Source organism: Danio rerio, chromosome 10 (genome assembly GCF_052040795.2).
Source record: "Danio rerio strain M-AB ecotype USA chromosome 10, GRCz13ab, whole genome shotgun sequence".
NCBI lineage: Eukaryota > Metazoa > Chordata > Actinopteri > Cypriniformes > Danionidae > Danio > Danio rerio.
In genome coordinates this window covers 27,098,158-27,117,255 of record NC_141030.1, presented here as the reverse complement: position 1 = coordinate 27,117,255, position 19,098 = coordinate 27,098,158, and the positions used below count along the sequence as shown (strand labels likewise).

The 19,098-nt window shown below is 34.2% G+C and overlaps 2 protein-coding genes and 1 long non-coding RNA gene across 23 annotated transcripts in view; 2 read left to right on the top strand and 1 right to left on the bottom strand.

The window, feature by feature from the left end:
* The window catches only part of cadm2a (cell adhesion molecule 2a), a 755,249-nt gene that overhangs the window by 420,038 nt on the left and 316,113 nt on the right, over nt 1–19,098 (top strand).
* Nucleotides 1–19,098, top strand: part of LOC147842070 (uncharacterized) — a 47,193-nt gene that overhangs the window by 20,066 nt on the left and 8,029 nt on the right. The gene's annotated exons all lie outside the window — the stretch shown is intronic.
* LOC147842071 (uncharacterized) lies at nt 11,407–16,723 on the bottom strand. The gene is made up of 4 exons (XM_087271539.1): nt 16,418–16,723; nt 14,758–14,767; nt 12,172–12,299; nt 11,407–12,065 (listed from the first exon to the last, which is right to left on the bottom strand). The coding sequence occupies exons 1-4, from the start codon at nt 16,640–16,642 to the stop codon at nt 11,955–11,957; spliced, it is 474 nt and encodes a 157-aa protein (XP_087127665.1). The 5' UTR covers nt 16,643–16,723; the 3' UTR covers nt 11,407–11,954.

Genomic DNA, 19,098 nt, shown 5'->3' with positions numbered 1-19,098 from the left:
TTCCATTGGAGCTGTTTATTCAAATGACAATTGCAACACAAGTGCTGATGCCGTCATCAATAATGGCGCCAATTCAATTAAGATTCAATGTGTGGTTACGAACACATCAAAGAGCAATCCACAGTAATTAAATTTTATTTTTATTTTATTTGCTTTTAAGATGTCACAATTTTCAGTAACGAACAGTATTGGAGAAAGTAGTTTGAAGGTAATGCATAATAATATTGAGTTACTCCCCAAAAAAGTTGCGTTACTTGGTTACTTTTTTATGGTAAGTAATGCATTACATTACTTTGAGTTATTTTTTAGTTACTTTTTCTTACCTCTCTGAGGCTGGATCTTTTTCAGAACTTGCAGGGTATTTTTCTGTTTTTGAATAAAGGAGCTCTGTGTTTAATGACTTAATTTATAATGTACACCTTCATTTACTTAAAAAAAAAGATTTATAAAAGATTAGAAAAATGTTATCTTCTTAGAACTTCCTGATGCTATGCATACCGTATATAAAGATTAATGAAAGTTGAAAGCAATGTGTTTGCTACTTTTGAATTTTTGTCTTATTAGTTCAGTAAAATCATTGTCCATTCAAATACAATGGGAATAATAAAGATACTTCAAAAGAATAAGAATACTTCCATCACAGAAATGTAAGGCTGTGAAATCTTGGTTTCTGTCTGTTTCTGTCTGAGCTCATTCTCATTTATGACACAAATTTTAACTCAGCAAATAATTTTTAAAAGTGAATTAATTAATCTAAAAGTTTATAAACTTGCATATATTTTCAAAAAAGTAACTTGAACATTATGGCGAAGCAGTGGCACACTAGGTAGTGCTGTCGCCTCACAGCAAGAAGGTTGCTGGTTCGAGCCTTGGCTGGGTTAGTTGCTGTTTCTCTCTGGAGTTTGCATATTCTCCCTGTGTTCTCGTAAGTTTTGCTCCGGGTGCTCTGTTTTCCCTACAGTCCAAAGACATGTGGTATAGGTGAATTGGGTAGGCTAAATTGTCTGTCGTGTTTTGAGAGTAAATGAGTGTGTGTGGATGTTTCCCAGAAATAAGTTGCGGCTGGAAGGGCATCCGCTGCCAAAATATAATTTTAGGCCTGGATAAGTTAGCGGTTCATTTTGCTGTGGTGACCCCGGAATATTTAAGGGACAAAGTCGAAAAGAAAGTTAATGAATAAATGAACTTAAATATTATTACTTGATTTTTAAAAGTAAAACTTTTTAAAGTTACTTTACTTGTTCCTTAGAAAAGTAATAATATTACATCACTCATGTGACCCAAACTGGTAATAAAAAAAGAAAATTTGTCTGGAATTGTCAGAAATTTGCATATTCCTAAAAAAAAAAATCAATCATGGCTCATGATTCATGAATCATGACATTATTCAGAATTGTACAGCTCTATCCTTAAGTAACTCATCTATAGGGTATACTTAAAAAGCCAGTTTAGTTCTTGAACATTAGTAAATCATCATTAATCAGGTTATATATATATATATATATATATATATATATATATATATATATATATATATATATATTTATATATATATATATATATATATATATATTTATATATTTATATATATATATATATATATATATATATATATATATATATATATATATATATATATATATATATATATATATACAAACACACAACCATTCTGTCAGGTTCTCGAATCTGATTAGCTGATAGTAATTAAGTAATATCAGTACCCGTACAGCCTCTATTACTACGCCCACATACAGCCAGCAAAAAGCAGACACTACAGATCTAAAGTTTAAAATATGCTCGTTCAACTGTTTAACGCAACCCAGGCTTATTATGGAAACGTAGTCCCGCGGACGTTTCTGGAGACCGCGGAATACGTCCCGGCGGGTATGTACGGCTGCAGTTTTTGTTTTCGTGAATCCGCGAGAGGCCGCTGTTGTGCGCTTTTCGCACCTGAGATGCCTCTCGCGAGTGCGTTTCGCGCCCATACTGTTTTCGCGTGAACCCACTAGAGGCTGCTGTCCGACTGACCGGATGATTGACTGCGCGACCGGCCAATAGGCCTTCTCCTTCCCTGAACCCAACCCATTTTACCGATCGACCCGCCCGCCCGCTCGCTTCCCTAAACCCGAGCGACAGTTTACAAAAGCCGTCCAAAAAAATTAAAGCCACAATTTTTTTTTTTTCGCCGCATTCTAACCCTGTCACGAAACTCATTCTCTTAATTTTGGGATTCTGTTTTCATCTTACCTGATTGCTGGAACCGCTCTTCCCCGGACTTGCCCCCCCCCGGGACATATTCCGCTGTCTCCAGAAACGTCAATGGGACTACGTTTTCAGAATGAGCTTGGGTTGGTTTAACTGTCAGCTTATGATTTGAATCCAACGCGGGAGAAAGTAGTTCCTCATAAAAAAGGGTTTTTGAGACTCTCCATGTTTGATTTTTTTTTTACATACTCAAATATGCCGTCAAACTGTTGTATAAACACAATATCACGCTCGTAGCAGTGCGATATGGCTGTATAAAAAAAAAAAATATATATATATATATATATATATATATATTAGGGATGTAACGGTATCAGAATTTCACGGTAAGGTAATACCACGGTATGAATGGCACGGTACGGTATTTATTGAATCATTTACAGGAAAAACAAAACTAATGAAAATACCCCAAAAAAGTGCCAAAAGTGTCAATGACATACAAATTAGCCATCTGTCTGTAAGCTTTGAAACAGGAACTTCAATTTTTCAATTTTAATAACAAAAAAATTATTAAACCATGTAAAAAAATAAAGTTTCAATTTAGTATTGTTGAAAACTCATCACATTCAACATTTAATCACTCACTCACTCAGATAGAGATGGGTTTTAAGGAAAATTATCATATAACTATAATCTGGTAAAAGCTGGGATCTCTGGGCATGTCCCCTGCAACAGAAAAAACCCCTCTCATTTGGGACTGAGGTATCTGGGACAGAGATATGACTTAGCCCAGGTTGACAGCAGTGGGCAACGTTGTGCATTGTCTTTCCCCCACTTGAAAGGACAAGCAGTGTTGGGAAGGTTACTTTGGAAATGTAATAGATTACAGATTACAAATTACCCTATTTAAAATGTAATAAGTTACTGTAATTTTCGATTACTTTATAAAAGTAAAGTAACTAATTACATTTACTTACTTTTTGATTACTTTTAATTTTCTAATAAACATTTTCAACTAAATAATTTTCAAGCATTTTTACAGAGCAGGAGTGAGCTTACAGTAGCTCTGTTTACTGTTAGAATCTCAAAAGCTTTCATCACTTAAATAAAATTAATTTAATTTATTTAAATTTAAAGAAGAGCCACCACAAAACCAGACCTTGTCACAAAAACATGTTTACTGTTGTTACAAAATCACAATGTTAGTTAGTTGTGCAGGTGATTTATGTGGCATTTGCAATAAAAAATGCATCTAATTTTTGAAATTTTCATTTTTAAATCGAAGCCACTTAAATCCAAATCAATCACATCTTAGTGATCAATAAAACTGCCAATGAAACATATGAGGCAGAACTGTTCATTTCAATTATTTACTGTAAATAATATGCTGTACCAAACAGAAATAAATTATAGTACATAACAGCAAAAACAAAAAAATCCAATAAAACCAGGTTACACATTTAAAACACTATTGATCCGCGATCTGTAAATGTAGCTTGTGTGGACACTACTGCGCTACTTCACTAATAAAATAGCTTCGCTACTGTGAAAAGCTATTTGATTTTTCAGCGACGCTACCGTCACGCTACTGAGAAATGTAGTTAAGCTAGCTACACTGGTAATGTGATAACATCACTTTGGCCAGAGGAGTCTGCTGGTGCCCTGAAATTCACAAATCGATAACTTTATAAATCATAATATATCATTAGAAATTAAAGGGTCTGTTTTTATATCTGTACACTCACGATAACGACAAAAACATTTGCTTTTATAAAACAAAGAAACGCTAGCTTACATACCTGCAGATGCTTCCTCATGCTTTTCAATGGCAAAGAGGATTAGACATGGTGCGCCCATAGCCATTAATTTGATTTAACAGTAGGGGGGACAATAAATATAACATTTCTTATGAGCAATTTTTTAAGGATTTCTTTAAGGGGACACAAATAATACAGCCGAATTGTACTTATATGTCTCCGCAGTTAAAAATGGTTTTATTGTTCATATTACAGCATGGAGACTACATCATGGTTATTTTCAAAGTTTTTCTCAGGTTCAATGACAGCAAATTTTTCTTGAAAACTATTTATTGCATTGTTTGTTGTGTTGTTTACAGTCAACAGACTGACTCCTGAAGCCGAATAAATGCAGGAAAAGACATTTTCCATACTCATAATAACTAACTGGTTTACATTACACTTGTTAAATTGAGAGATCATATTGTAAATTGGTGAGCCTGTGAGGTTCATCTGCTAAACAGCCACAACTCAGAAAAATTTTTTAAAAATTGTTCACCCCTAAAAGAATTGTCATTATCCCTTCAATAAAGCACAACACCCTTACCTGACACTGTACATCTGACTGACCCTGCTCTGCCTGTTCCTCAATCAGTTCTTTCTCCTCTGCCTGTGATTGATAATGTGACATTAGTATTTTCATAAGCACTCATTCAGAAAGCAAAATTGCTTGATATGTGAACTTTTTGTACTTGGAGTTTTGCTGCACTGAAAAATTATCTTATGTCCATTTTCCTTTTCTCTGTTATTTTATCATTGAGGTAAAGTTGGTTTTATATTTGCACATTCAGTCTCTCATAACCTCAGAAGAGTATTCTTTGGAAATTCTAAATAGTAAAATTATATTAGCAGCCAACAACCATCAAAGTACATCATTGTTTACAGTTAGTGTTAATATTATATTGGTTTACCTAAAGGTTCTATAAAGACGTTGCAACTGATACAAAATACAGCAGCCAGAGTTTTAATGAAATTGAAGACACAAGAACATATCACAGCAGCATTAATATAATAAATTTTAGGATTCTTTTATTAGTTTATAAGGCACTACACAACATGACACCTTTCATACTTTTCTGACTGCTTATTAAAATATAATCCAAACCGTTTGCTATGCTCTTCTAGCACTCGACTTTTAGAATTTCACTTTGTAAATCTAATGCGATCTGGCGGCACTTCTTTTAGTCACTATGCTGCAAAATCTGGCAATTGTCTCCTTAATGAAGTAAAAGAATCCACCAGAATTTATTTTTAAAAAGCTTAAGAAGCGCCTTTTTAAAATTGCGTATGAATATAAGTTTGTGAAGTTTATGCAATTTATCTATATCGTGTAGGTTTATGTACATATGCATGTACGGTGTGTGTGCATGTATGTAAAGAATATTGTGTGTGATTGTGTAGATGTATGCATATATGTGTGTGCTTTGAGTATATATTTTGCTTTAATTGTCTAATATACATTATTTTGTATTTGGTTTATTTTACAATGCCTGTTTGTTGTTTGTGAAGTGCCTTGAGATCCATGTATGTAGGAAAAGTGCTATACAAATAAAATGTATTATTATTATTATTAATGTTGTTTTGAAGTCAAACTTGCACGAGATTTCAGTTCAAATATTCAAAGTACCATGGTAAACAATGTATGAAGCTGTCACTGAATGAATGTGCGAATATAAAACCAACTTTACCTCAATCATTTTATCTAGTCTACGACACTGCAATGCAAGTTTATTTATACTGTAGCACATTTTATACACAATGCTAATTCAAAGTGCTTTACATAAATAATGAAAAACCATCATAAAAATCATCACAACAATAAAAACAAGGACATTTTATATTTTAAATTAATTTAGTCACCTAAGAACAGAATTGAAATTGATTATACAAAAAATAAAGTGGGGCTAGTTTGGACGTAGCACAGTGCTCATTTAGCAAATCCACAGATAAACAATATGCTAATTGTGGCCGTTAATGTAAAGTTAACATTATGCCAAGTCGTCACAAATGAAACAATGCACTTTGGCGTATTATTTTGCAGTGCACCACTAACGTAAGCTAAACAAGCATACGTTAACTACATGAGTCATTTTAACCGCTAATACAGCAGATTCATGGACATCGGTAATCTGCATTTTTGCCGCAACTAATTTATAAATGATTCTGCATTAACTTTGAAGAGAATCGATTTATTTAATGTGATTAATATGATGTAAGTATACTTACTCAAATTTAACATTGACCTGTAGCCACACACCTAACTTCTGCGTCGTGACAAGGCTCGTTTGAGGTGCGCCTCGCCTTGACTGCATTGTAAACGAGAGCAGGCGTGCGCAGTAAGAGGAGGGCTCAAAAATTACATCAGAAGTCGGACACCTGCCGAATCTCGCTGTTTAGCCACCTGGAAACGTCACCAGTGGCGGAGATCTCGTTCGTGTTTTTAATCGCAGACGAATGACCTCATGGAAAAATCCTATGGTGATTTATAGTAAATATTATAGCATTTTTGAACATGTTTATTCAGTATTGGGTTGTGTTTATAGTTGTTGTGATACCAGAGCTATAAAATTTAAATAGGCTATTTTATAACATGGTTCAAAAGCACTACAGTATACATTACTATAGTATTTTTTAATGTGGGAGTGGATGCAATAGAAATATCACTGTTTTTACAGAGATGGTCAGAATTACAGAAGATGAACAGCTCATTAACTAAAAGGGTGTATTAAAAATATAATTCTGTATATTCAACAAACGTTAAAAGAATAAAAAAATAAACAGCTTATGCAGCAAGAAAGCTTTCAAGAAACCTAATTTGGCTACATTATAAATGAAGTAGCCATAGCAAGATGCTTTTGAGTGACGGGTCATGACAAATGTTTGTTTGACAAATAAATTCTTAGAGGGTTAATAATATTGACATGCTTATTAGGTCTATATAAACTGCTTTTACTCCAGCCAGACTAAAATAAATAGCCCAAGACTTTCTCCAGAATAAAAACTATTAGACTGTAGCAAAAACTGTGGAAATGTTCTTGGTCTATTAAACATGACTTTTGACTCCACATACATATATATATATATATATATATATATATATATATATATATATATATATATATATATATATATATATATATATATATATGTGTGTGTGTGTGTGTGTGTGTGTCTTGTTTACTACACCCTTTTCACTTCTCATATGAAATCACACAAAGATGAGGCATAATGACAAAACAGTCTGATTACCTTAGTATGTCTGAATATATGTATATATTGGATTGACTTTAATGGAATAATGCTGCATAAAAATTACAATACAAAATTCACACAAACATACAAAAAGTGAAAATGACAACAAACAAGACTTAAGACTGAGAGAGAAATAGAATACAGCACATGCACATCCTAATGATTTATTAATAACATTTTATATTGGATAGGTCACGTTATGTTTTACAAAGATGTGTTTTGTTGTTGTTTGAGTGTAAATCTAAATAAATAACCATATGTAATGCTCTTTATGACTTTTTTTTAATTATCAACGAAAATACAAAAAAGGTATTCAACAAATCCAGGTATAAACCTTAGTAAAACAAGATAATAAAGTGTAATGTGTCAGTCTCATCCAATCAGCATTAAGCTGTGTCGTCAGCCAGTCGTTTCCCATCATGCTTTTGGTAACGCAGTCTTTTGAGAGCAACTGCGGCCGACTGCTCTATCCGAGGTACCCGCCTCGCGATCGCGAGAGTTTTTTGGCGCACGTCAGCGTGACATCAGAGCGAGGCGAAGGCAAGGCGGACACATTTCTAACCGGCATGCATCTTGCGGTGATCACCGGTGATCGATTCTGCGCAGATTTTGGCCAAGTCAAACGAGATATATCCAGCTGCAGAACCGCAGAACCACACACGTTCTAGGCACACACAATCTAGGACACACGATTTAGGCTAACCATATATGGTAACTAACTAACTAACTCTTTAGCATTATCGCCACCTATTGAATTTCACAAGTATGGTTTCCCATTGCAGTCATTATTGTTATTATTTCGTAACGATCATTTTAACATCTCTGCAGTTTCTGAACTCAAATTATGTAAATAAAAATAATTGGTTAAAGACATTTATGACTTTATTCATTTGTCCACATAAACAAAGAAAACGTAAAGACTGTCTAATGGTAGGATTAAGTGCAATAAACTAACTCAGAATCTTAATCTTATCATACTTGGTTTAAATCACTTTGTTGTAAAATATAAAAAGCAAACAATAATGTGTCACATTAAAATAAATTAGCTTACTATAGTTAATCATTTAAACTATATATCCATCTATATATATATATATATATATATATATATATATATATATATATATATATATATATATATATATATATATATATATATAGTTATAAACTGATTATCTTAACTGATTATCTGATTATAATTATAAGTTTATATATAAACTACGATCTTTTACTAACTGTCACAGCTGTTAGTTATATATATATATATATATATATATATATATATATATATATATATATATATATATATATATATATATTTACTTAATATTTTTTTTTATTAATTATTAATAGTTAATTTGTTCCTATTGCTAAATTTTGGTTTAAAAACAATTTATTGTTTACTATAAATTACTACAGTATTAAATGTGGGAAATCATTAATTAAAAGGTTATTAAAAAGTTAAGCAAATAAACAATATTAAAGCGCTTGAGTAAAATATTAATATAGTGTCATACATTTATTACATGTAAAAAGATTTTTATTATCCAAAATGTATTATTGTGATATTAACTTGCTATTTCTTTCATTATAAATGAGTCCATTATACAAATTAAACTTGTCCAATTTAGATCGTTCAGCAAGGCCAGCAAACGAGTATCTGCCGTATTATTGTCAGATAATAATGACTGATCAGCTAATGACGGATTAAAAACTGTTCAGTCTATTATATTGAATGGCGATCGGAAACAACGCTCCCCATTCACCCGTCTCGATCGCAATACTTGTGAAATAAAGTAAAGTAAACACTATTGTTTATTGTGTACAATATTTATTAACCATATATATCAAAATATATTGATGAGGATGTTCAAAAAGACGTTAATAACATTAACATCCGTCGTAACCATAGGGTTAGCCTAATTCGTGTGTCCTAGATTGTGTGTGCCTAGAACGTGTGTGGTTCTGCGGGCCTGCAGCTGGATATTATTAAGTCAAACGAGCCTACAGTGTGACAGGTTGCGTGTACTTGAGGAGTAGGTGGATCAAACCACTATGAGGAAGCGGGGGTGAACTCTTTCTAAATGCATTTTAAATAATAAATGCGTTTTTTTTTCTACTTAGACAATTATTTTAGGTATACACACATATATTTTTCAAAATAGAGAGTGCGTTTATATATACATATATATTTATATATTTTATTTGGTGAGGAGGACAATAAACATGTTCCCCCCGGGATTTACGGACGTGGTTGCGCCGCAAATCAAACACATCAGCGCTTGAATAAATGGCCTTAGCAGAAGCCATCGTGCATATCAAAAACAGGCAAAGCAATAGATTAATATTATTCAACATATCACAGAGATTTAAAGAAAATTATTAGATGTAACCCCATTTGTAATTTTTAACATTTTCAAAAGTAACTGTAATTTAATTACATATTTTTCTTAGTAACTGTAACTAATTACTGTTACTTTTATTTTGTAATTAAATTACGTAACGGCGTTACATGTAACTAGTTACTCCCCAACACTGAGGACAAGCCATAAGATAGAGGTCTCTTTGCGGTACAAGTCAATGTCTGCATCAATCTGAACAGTGTGCTGTGTTTCTGCAGTCCTTATGACTGTTATTAGTCGTATTCCCCAACTTGCAGGCAAGTGCACACATAGGGCTCAACCTGTGCAGTGCACATGCCCTTTTTAGTCTTGGATAGAAAGTGCCCTTTCAAAATGATCAAAAGTGCCCCCGCGACGCGACACACCCTCCGTCCCCGCCCGACGCGACAACACCGCTTTTCAGTACGTGCGCAGCGTCAACAACAACACCCCCTATCAAAATGCTTCCACACATCCGATTTAATACCCGCTTTAGGTTCGATCATTTCCAGCTCTTTTTCATCCCCGCTACTAGCAGCACACTCCATTTCCGCATTACTGGATCTGTAGTGACAACAGACTGCAAAGGATGATGGCCACGCCTGGGCTGATGGGAATTGTAGTTTCCGCTACCTCCCGTTCGATTCATATTCACCTGAGCAAATTTTCTCAGAAGACCTACAGTTTTACCGAGTCATGCCACTACGGTAATACTAAAAAAAATTGCTATTGCAGTATGACGGTATTTACAATATCGTTAGATCCCTAATATATATATATTAGCCATCAAATTATTCACTTACATATTTATAGAGATGGGTTTTAAGGAAAATTATCATATAACTATAATCTGGTAAAAGCTGGGATCTCTGGGCATGTCCCCTGCAACAGAAAAAAACCCTCTCATTTGGGACTGAGGTATCTGGGACAGAGATATGACTTAGCCCAGGTTGACAGCAGTGGGCAACGTTGTGCGAATACATATTATTCACTTACATATTTATATATATATATAATATATTTTTTTTAATTGTTGATGTTGTTGATGTAAAAATAAAATACACTTGATATTTTCTATTTTCTTCTAAAATTTGCCTTTTTTCCGCTCCTGCAGGCTATAATATATATATATATATATATATATATATATATATATATATATATATATATATATATATATATATATATATATATATATATATATATATATATATATATATATATATATATATATATATAATAGAGTGAAAAAACACTAAAACAATTGAAAGTGAATGTTACTTTAAAGTTGACATGAAACAGAAGTTAGTCATTTTCTTATTGTGACATATATCCACTTGAAACTATTGTTTCTGAAATTATTTAAAAAAAATGTAGGTGGTGCATGATATTATTCTTTGGGAAACGATTATTGGAAGATGGCATTGCTAAAAATAAAATGGAGGAAGGTTTGAATGACCTTGAATGAGTTTGTTGTGTTTATTATTATTTTGGTGCATTTTAACAACAGGTTAATAAAATAAATGTTTATTAAAATAATATTTTAGAAGCCAAATATGTTTAGAAATTAGAAATCAGTGTAAAATTGACATTTATCAATCATGGAAATGTCCCTGTTGTATTTCACTTACATATTTAGTTTAGATCTTAACATGTGACATAGTTTGACAGAACATTAAAATAAAGTGACTTTAATATTTATACTTAAATATTCTTTGCAGTCCATGTAGAATCCAACATGGAAATCATTTTTTTTCTTTGTTGACAATGATTGTTTTGAAATTAATTTCTTAAAAATTCTAATTAACTTAGTTAAACCTTTAAATGTTACTTAAAGCTGTATAGAAGTGTCTTGAAAAAGATCTAGTAAAATATTATTTACTGTCATCATAGCAAAGATAAAATAAATCAGTTATTAGAAATGAGTTAATATTATGTTTGGAAATGTGTTCACTCTGTTAAACACATAGGGGGGAAAAATAGAGTGGCGAATAATTCAGGGGGGCTAATAATTCTGACTGTATAACAAATAAAAGCTGGTGTATTACCAAGAACTAAACATTTAACATACCTAGAGGTGTTCATAATGCACTAAATAAAAATAGCCGCTTCGCAGACCCATTTAAAAGTAGAATTACATGGGTAATCAGACCATCCCGATGACCCTGCTAAAGCACAGTCTTCTTCTTGGCCATTGCTATTAGGTTCTTTATCTGCCCAAAAGAGGAACCTACAAATCAACATTAGATGTTCAGTGCTGCTCTCTTGTGATATGATACTAATTTTGGAAACAATTCACAATCATGGAAAATTTTTCTCACCCAAAGAACGTGCTGCTACCATCAACCCATTTCCATCTTCCTTCTACTTCTTGGTCAGACAGACCAATCCAGAAATACGAACCAGCAGAAATGTTCTTTAAAAAATTCTGAAAAGCCAGTTTAACAGCAGTTATCACACTGTATTTCATTTTATAGCTTAACCACACAAATACATGTTAGTTTTCTGTTAATTGAAGGGGCATTCTCACTCACTTGTTCCTCTCGGTTGTTCACAATCAATAGATCTGTTCCTCTGTCTTTACAGTCTCTTCTGCTCTCGTTCCAGCTCTTCCTCCCAGATGAAATTAAGTAGAAACTGGACTGATAGAAAGTCCATCCATCTGTAAACAAACAGTTCAGGTATTTTTATTAGTGTTGGGGTACTCGACCTTGGACTCAGACTCGAGTCCAGTTTTGATTGGACTCGGACTTGTCACGGACTTGGGGAAACTTTTACCCGGATTTGACTCGGACTTTGACATTTTGGACGCGGAAAATATCACGAGTCCAGTCGAGTCCACATCATTTCCAACACAAATAAAGATATTAAAATTTTATAAATAACAGCATGAAACTATAACAAGAATTTAGCAATGTCTCTGGCTGCATGCCAGCTTTTATTTACGGCACCGCACCATACCAGCAGGCAGCAGCAGCACGTCATCACCTTAAACGTGTAACCAGAAATAGCCATATATCACACAATGCGTTGCTAGGTTTAGGACAATAATGTCTTTAAAATCAGAAATAATTTATCTTCTACCGACATGACCTGAATTGTGAACTGTTTTAGGCCTAATCTTACCTGCTGGACTCTTCCTGCTTCTTTTCTGCTTCATAGCATGTTTAGTTAAAATAAAATCATCATCATATTGTTTTAATTTTTGTTTTGTCTACTTGCAAAACTTACGCAGGTTTCACAATTCATAATCTCTGCATATTTTTTCGAGGTGTCCCAGAGTTGTAAAAACTTCTAAGTATTTTGAATGTACACTTGCTTTATTAAAATGAAAGAATGTCCAAGACAAAGCTAATAAGTGTCTTATGAGTATATGTACACTAGCAGTGGAATTTACTGGAATTCACTTGAAATCTTGCCTAGGGCTCAAATTGGTTTGGGCCGGGCCTAATCATGATCATGCTGGATAATTGCGCGCGCACGCCTGTTTTAACACACTGCAGCAAAGCGATCATTTGAATGAAAGAAGATGTCGGCCTCACTGAAAAGAATTGATGAGGAGAATAGCAAGTTCAAAGTTGAATGAACTGATAAGTATGTGTTTATTTTGCCCCAAGCCAGCTCGAATCAGTAACCTTCTTGCTGTGAGGCCATTGTGCTACCCACTGCGTCACCGTGCTGCATCTTATGGATGTTTATTAAAAACAAGTTATGTAATATCAATTGTTTCATACCTTTGACCTTAATAAAAAAAATCAGATTTGGAACTTTTAATGTAGACATTAAGAACCCCTGTTTCAGGCTATCATTCACAGATAGACCCAGATCATGAGCCTATAAATCTGCACTGGACTATTTTTTCAGTCTGATTCCCACTGGGTTTTATTTTGCACACAATCGCCCCTGCTATTTATTTACTCTTTGTTTATTTAGAACAACATTTTTCTGACTGTTAATTCCCCTGTTAAGACAGCGGTGAAGCCGAATGGTCTCTCTTTGCTGAACCCTTATGTTCTGTGTAGATCTGGGTCAGTCGGCATGAATATGGTTTCATTTTCCACACTGGGGCTGATAACAGAGTTCTCTGGAATTAATGTTAATAAAAATGCATTGTTGCCTTGGTAATGTAAGCATATTTAAACAAGAAATGTGAAAAAGTGGCGTGAGAATAATGTCAAATGTGTAAGTCTTGTAAAATAATAAAAACTCTACATATATCCTACAGTTTTCATCTTAATTTGAAGCAAGCTAACAAAAAATACTAGGCATTTTGTAAAAATGTAATAAAAGTTTAAAATATTCATTTAACAGTTTAATTGTTAATTGAAATATATATTTGATATATTATTATTATTACTATTATTTTACATTTTTTTACATAGGTGGCACAATGGCTCAATGCTTAGCACTGTTGCTGCACAGCAAGAAGGTCACTGGTTCGAGTCTCGACTGGGCCAGAAGTGTTTCTGTGTGGAGTTTGCATGTTTTCCGTGTGTTGGTTTGGGTTTCCTCCGGGTGCTCCGGTTTCCCTCACAGTCCAAACACATGCGCTATAGGTAAATTTAATTTACTAAAATTGCCGTGGTGTGTGAGTGTGAATGAGAGTGAATGGGTTGTGGCTTGAAGGGCATCCGCTGCGTAAAACATATGCTGGACTAGTTGGCAGTTCGTTCCGTTGTGACGATCCCTGATAAGTAAGGGACTAAGCCAAAAGAAAAATTAATAAATGAGTTTTAAGACTCGGCCGGACTCGACTCAGACTCGGATGTTAAGGACTCAGACTAAAGTCCAACTCGACTCCTTTTGGACTCGGACTTGGACTTGTACTCGACTGGTTAAGGACTTGCTCTCGACTTGGACTCGACAAAGGTGGACTCGACCCCAACTCTAATTTTTATTATGTATAAAATTATTTCAGCCTCCTCTAAACTATTCTTTTTTTTTTATCCAGGTGTGCTTTAAATAGGGAAGCCAAAACATGTTTATTGCCCCCTGATGGTCATAATCTCACCAGATGCAACATGTTTTCCATCATGTTAGTTCTTAAAATTGTTGTTTGCCATTTACTTGTATACCCACATGTTGTATAAATTGACTTGTTATTGTGTTAATTTGTTTACACTGTTCATACTTCAAATATCATGCGTTCACTCCAATTGCACCTGTCACACAGACAGTGTTGGCGAGGGTTATGTAATAATATTACTTTTATTACTTTTTAAGTAGCACAATACTTAAAAAAAATGTAATGTGAGTTACTTTTTAAAAGTCAAGAAATATTTTGGGGATTCTGCCTGGATTTTGCCTTCCCGAATTCAAAAGCTTCCCAAATCCACATGCAGAGGTGTAAATGCAAATGTTTGGAATTATTTTAAAGAAAACCCTTTGAATTTTCATAAAACACAGTTAAAAGTAATTAAGATAATTGTATATGATGTCTGCGTTATAAACCCCTTTCATAAAAGAGCTTTGTTGTAAACTCAAATTTGAAAATGTTCCCTTTAGGTTCTGTGTGGTCTACATTGCTGTAATTATTTATTTGGTTCCTGCAAATGTCAGTAATTATAGGAAAAAAGAAAAATGTCTCTATCATTATTTATGCATAAGTTATTATTTTCCAACTGATGGGAAAACAGAATCATTTATGGGAGTATTAAGGCAACACAGACATATAAAATTTTTAGAATGCAGAAGTAAATGACATCACAGACTCAGTCTGGGTATGCAGCGTTTAGGAGGCTAATTGATTAGCTTTAAAAATACATTGCTGAATTAAATTGATCCTTGGCACATTGAATCACATACTCATTCATTAATTTAAACGCATCAAAGAAGGAAAAGGAAATTGTCTTAATACACTGTGATTTTGCAAAACTAATGAGCAGCACAGGCTCATTCTGAAAAGTAGCCCAGTATGCATTTCTGTAGATAGTGAATTATGTAGCCAGAAGTATGTATGGCTGCATTTCATGTTTTTCATTTTTAAAGAGAACAATATGGGGTGGTATGGCCCTGTTCCCTTTCGCACTTACATGTACATCGGCTATGTACAACTTGAGATGCAAAGAGGAGACCACGATGACCTGCTTTGAGTTTGTCGAAGATAGTTTACAGAAAGCGGGTAAGAAAAAAACAGAAGCCAAAAAAATAAAAAATAAACAGGTAAATAACAGGGTAAGAATGTGGTAAAATCTGAAAGCGTGGTAAAATCAGGCAAATTGGGCTTTTCATTTTCTGGATTTCTGTTGAAAATTTAAAGGTTTAGGGAATACATTACAATTGGTTGGGTTTTGGGAAGGAGGAGTGTAGGTCAGTTGGTCAGTCAGTCAGTCATTCAAGCAGTCAGTCGACAGCGGCCTCTGGTGAATTTACACGAGAACAGCAGGTGCGAATGGCACCTGCAAGAGAAATTTGAGACCTCTAAAAGCATACACAGCAGCCTCTGGCGGATTCATGAAAACAAAAACAGCAAAAAACACAGCTCCTGGGACGTATTTGGTGCTGTCTAGAAATGTATATAGAGGTATGTTATACAGTGTGTTATTAATTGCAGAACAGTTCTATTAAAAAAAGAAAGACCATTAACCCTGCAGTTTCTGAAAGACATCAAGCCAAAACAGCTTAAAAACTTGAAAGTAACGTAATACATTACTTATTCAATAAAAAGCACTGCAACTAGTTAATTTTTGGCAAGTAGCTCAATAGTGTAATGCATTACTTTCAAGAGTAACTTTCCCCAACACTGAACACAGATGTTAATGAATAACACAATCATATTGCCCTAATAATATTTAAAAAAAGATGAAACTTACCCATTTCACTAAGATTCTTCTGAAGATTATTTTTCTCCAATTTTAGCTGATCCCTCTCTCCAGTCAGATTCTCATTCATGGATATCAGTTGTTGTCTGTCTAGAGTGAACATCACACTCAGCACCGTGACTGCAGCCAGCAGAAGAAAACACAGCAGCACCAAACACACTGTGGCTGCTCTGTACTTTCTCATCTTACCACAATCACTTTCTGAAGATGAACAAGCATGATGATATATTCTTAATCATTTACCAAAGCACACTTCAGCTGTAAACTTAGCAAACCTTTATTGCAAGTCATTATTGATAACATTTATGTTGTGTGATGAAATGTATACATGAATTATACCTGTGAGCTCAGATGTCTGGATCTCCATAGTGTTTCTTGCAGTGATCTCATTCCTTGTATTATATTCCATTATGTTTTCATAAATACTAGAAATGCTTTCCCTATTTTCTCTGCTCATTTTTAAGTTTTATTTATTTATTTTGTTTTTTTATATTTTTGGTAGACGTTCTGGCAGTTTGGATATCAATGCTGGTGTCTCTTCTGGTGTATCTTCTGAAGTGGACAGTGATGTGATTCTTTGCTGTGGTGTTTTTTTTTTTTTTTTTGGCAAATATTTATGCAAAAAAGAAGCTGTTCATTGGAAATGTTAATTTTGCATGAACTGTTTACATAACTTCAACTCAACACGGAAGTTTTTTAACTTTAACAAAGTGTACAATGTGTAGCTTCAACATGTTCTCCATGATCAAGGTGAATGTCTTTTTTCCAGTGTCTGCTAGCATCTTTTTGTATCAAACTGGTCTGCAGTCTTCTAGAGTGCACAGAGATTGAGTTACACACTTTCCTAAAAATAAAAACTTAGTTTTGCTTATAGCTGTAAGTTAACAACATTATTTATCAGACCACTTTACATATTATACCATTTGAAAGCTTAAAATCTCTCTCTTTTTGCAGATATTAGGGGTGTGATCTATCACAGTTGACCTGGTTTGGCATTTACATGACCTTTGGATAAATAAGATTTTTTTTTTACTTGTACATCAATCATGTCAAAACATGTCAAATTTCATTTATGAACTCTTTTCAGTTTTCTTGTAAAATATAATCAACCCAGAATCATTCTAAAAAGCATATCTCTAAATACATTGTCATACATCCACCAGCGGCTGCTGTGTACGCTTTTTGAGATCTCAAATTTCTTTCGCGAGTGCCATTCGCACCTGCTGTTCTCGAGTAAAACCACCAAAGGCTGCTGTTGACTGACTGTTTGACTGACTGACTGATTGACTGATTCACCCTCCTCCTTCCATAAACCCAACCAATAGTATTTTCTAAAGCACATATTGACCCGCTTACCCATTTCCCTAAATCCAACTGACATTTTTAAAAAGCAATCCAGAAAAAGAAAAGCCCTCATCTGATTTTTTGATCTGACATTCTCACCCTGTTATTTACTGATTCATTTTATTATTTGGATTTATTATTGCCTTTCCCACGCTTTCCAGAACCGTTCTTTACCGGACTCGAACCCCTTCGCCGTGGTCAACTCTTCTCTGTGTCTTAAATTTACTGACGTACATGGCGAACTAACTGGACTAACTGGTAACAGCGCGAAAGCCGTCTATACGGAGGTAAGCGGTCAGCTGGTCAGCTGGGTGTTTCCCAGTGATAGGTTGCAGCTGGAAGGGCATCCGCTGCGGAAAATATATGCTGGATAAGTTGGCGGTTCATTTTGCTGTTGTGACTCCTGATTAATAAAGGAATTAAGCTAAAAAGAAAATAAATGAATGAGTGAATGAGTGAATGAATGAATGAATGAATGAATGAATGAATGAATGAATGAATGAATGTTTATAAAGTTTTATAACCATTCAAGATTTTTTTAAACCAAACTTTGATGCATCACTTGCCTTTGTTTATACCTCGGACAGTTCTACCTATTAAAATTAAATATCAATGACAAGAGAAAATTAATTTACATTTAATTATTATTATGGCAAGAATAAAAGGAAAAAAAAAGTTTTATTTTTATTTTGCCCACTCAACAATTCACACATTATTGTCTGGCCAGTTTCTGTCCTCTGCTTAAACTAAAAACTAAAAAAGAATAATGTTCCAACAATCTTGCCCTTTATCACCAATAAAGCCTAGAAATTGGGCATCAGTATAGTGTAAACTGATAGGTTCAAATATTCCTTTCCAATTATCAAAGACATAATGTGCTACTTAATTTTAGTTTATAGCTGTTACATTGTTTTAGCTTCAAAATTATACATCAGTGTAAAACCTATAAATGTTGGAAAAACATATTCTGTAATTGTGACCGACTCGCTGGCCAGCAGAGGCCGCCATCTCCGGACTTCTAGCATTACATCATCCACTTACGCTGATTGTGCACACACCTGTCCTGAATCTTGCTAACGACCCACGTACCCTTTATAAGCCGCACACAAACACTCAGTCAGTGTGAAGTCTTGTTTAGCCCCGGCCAGCATTACTGAGCGTTATCCCCTGCCTGAATCCTCGTGTATTACTCCAGCCTGTTTCTGACTCTGCTTCGCCTTCTGCCTGCCCACGACCCACGCCTGAAATACGGACTCTGATATTCGCTGCCTGCCCACGACCCAAGCCTGATATAAG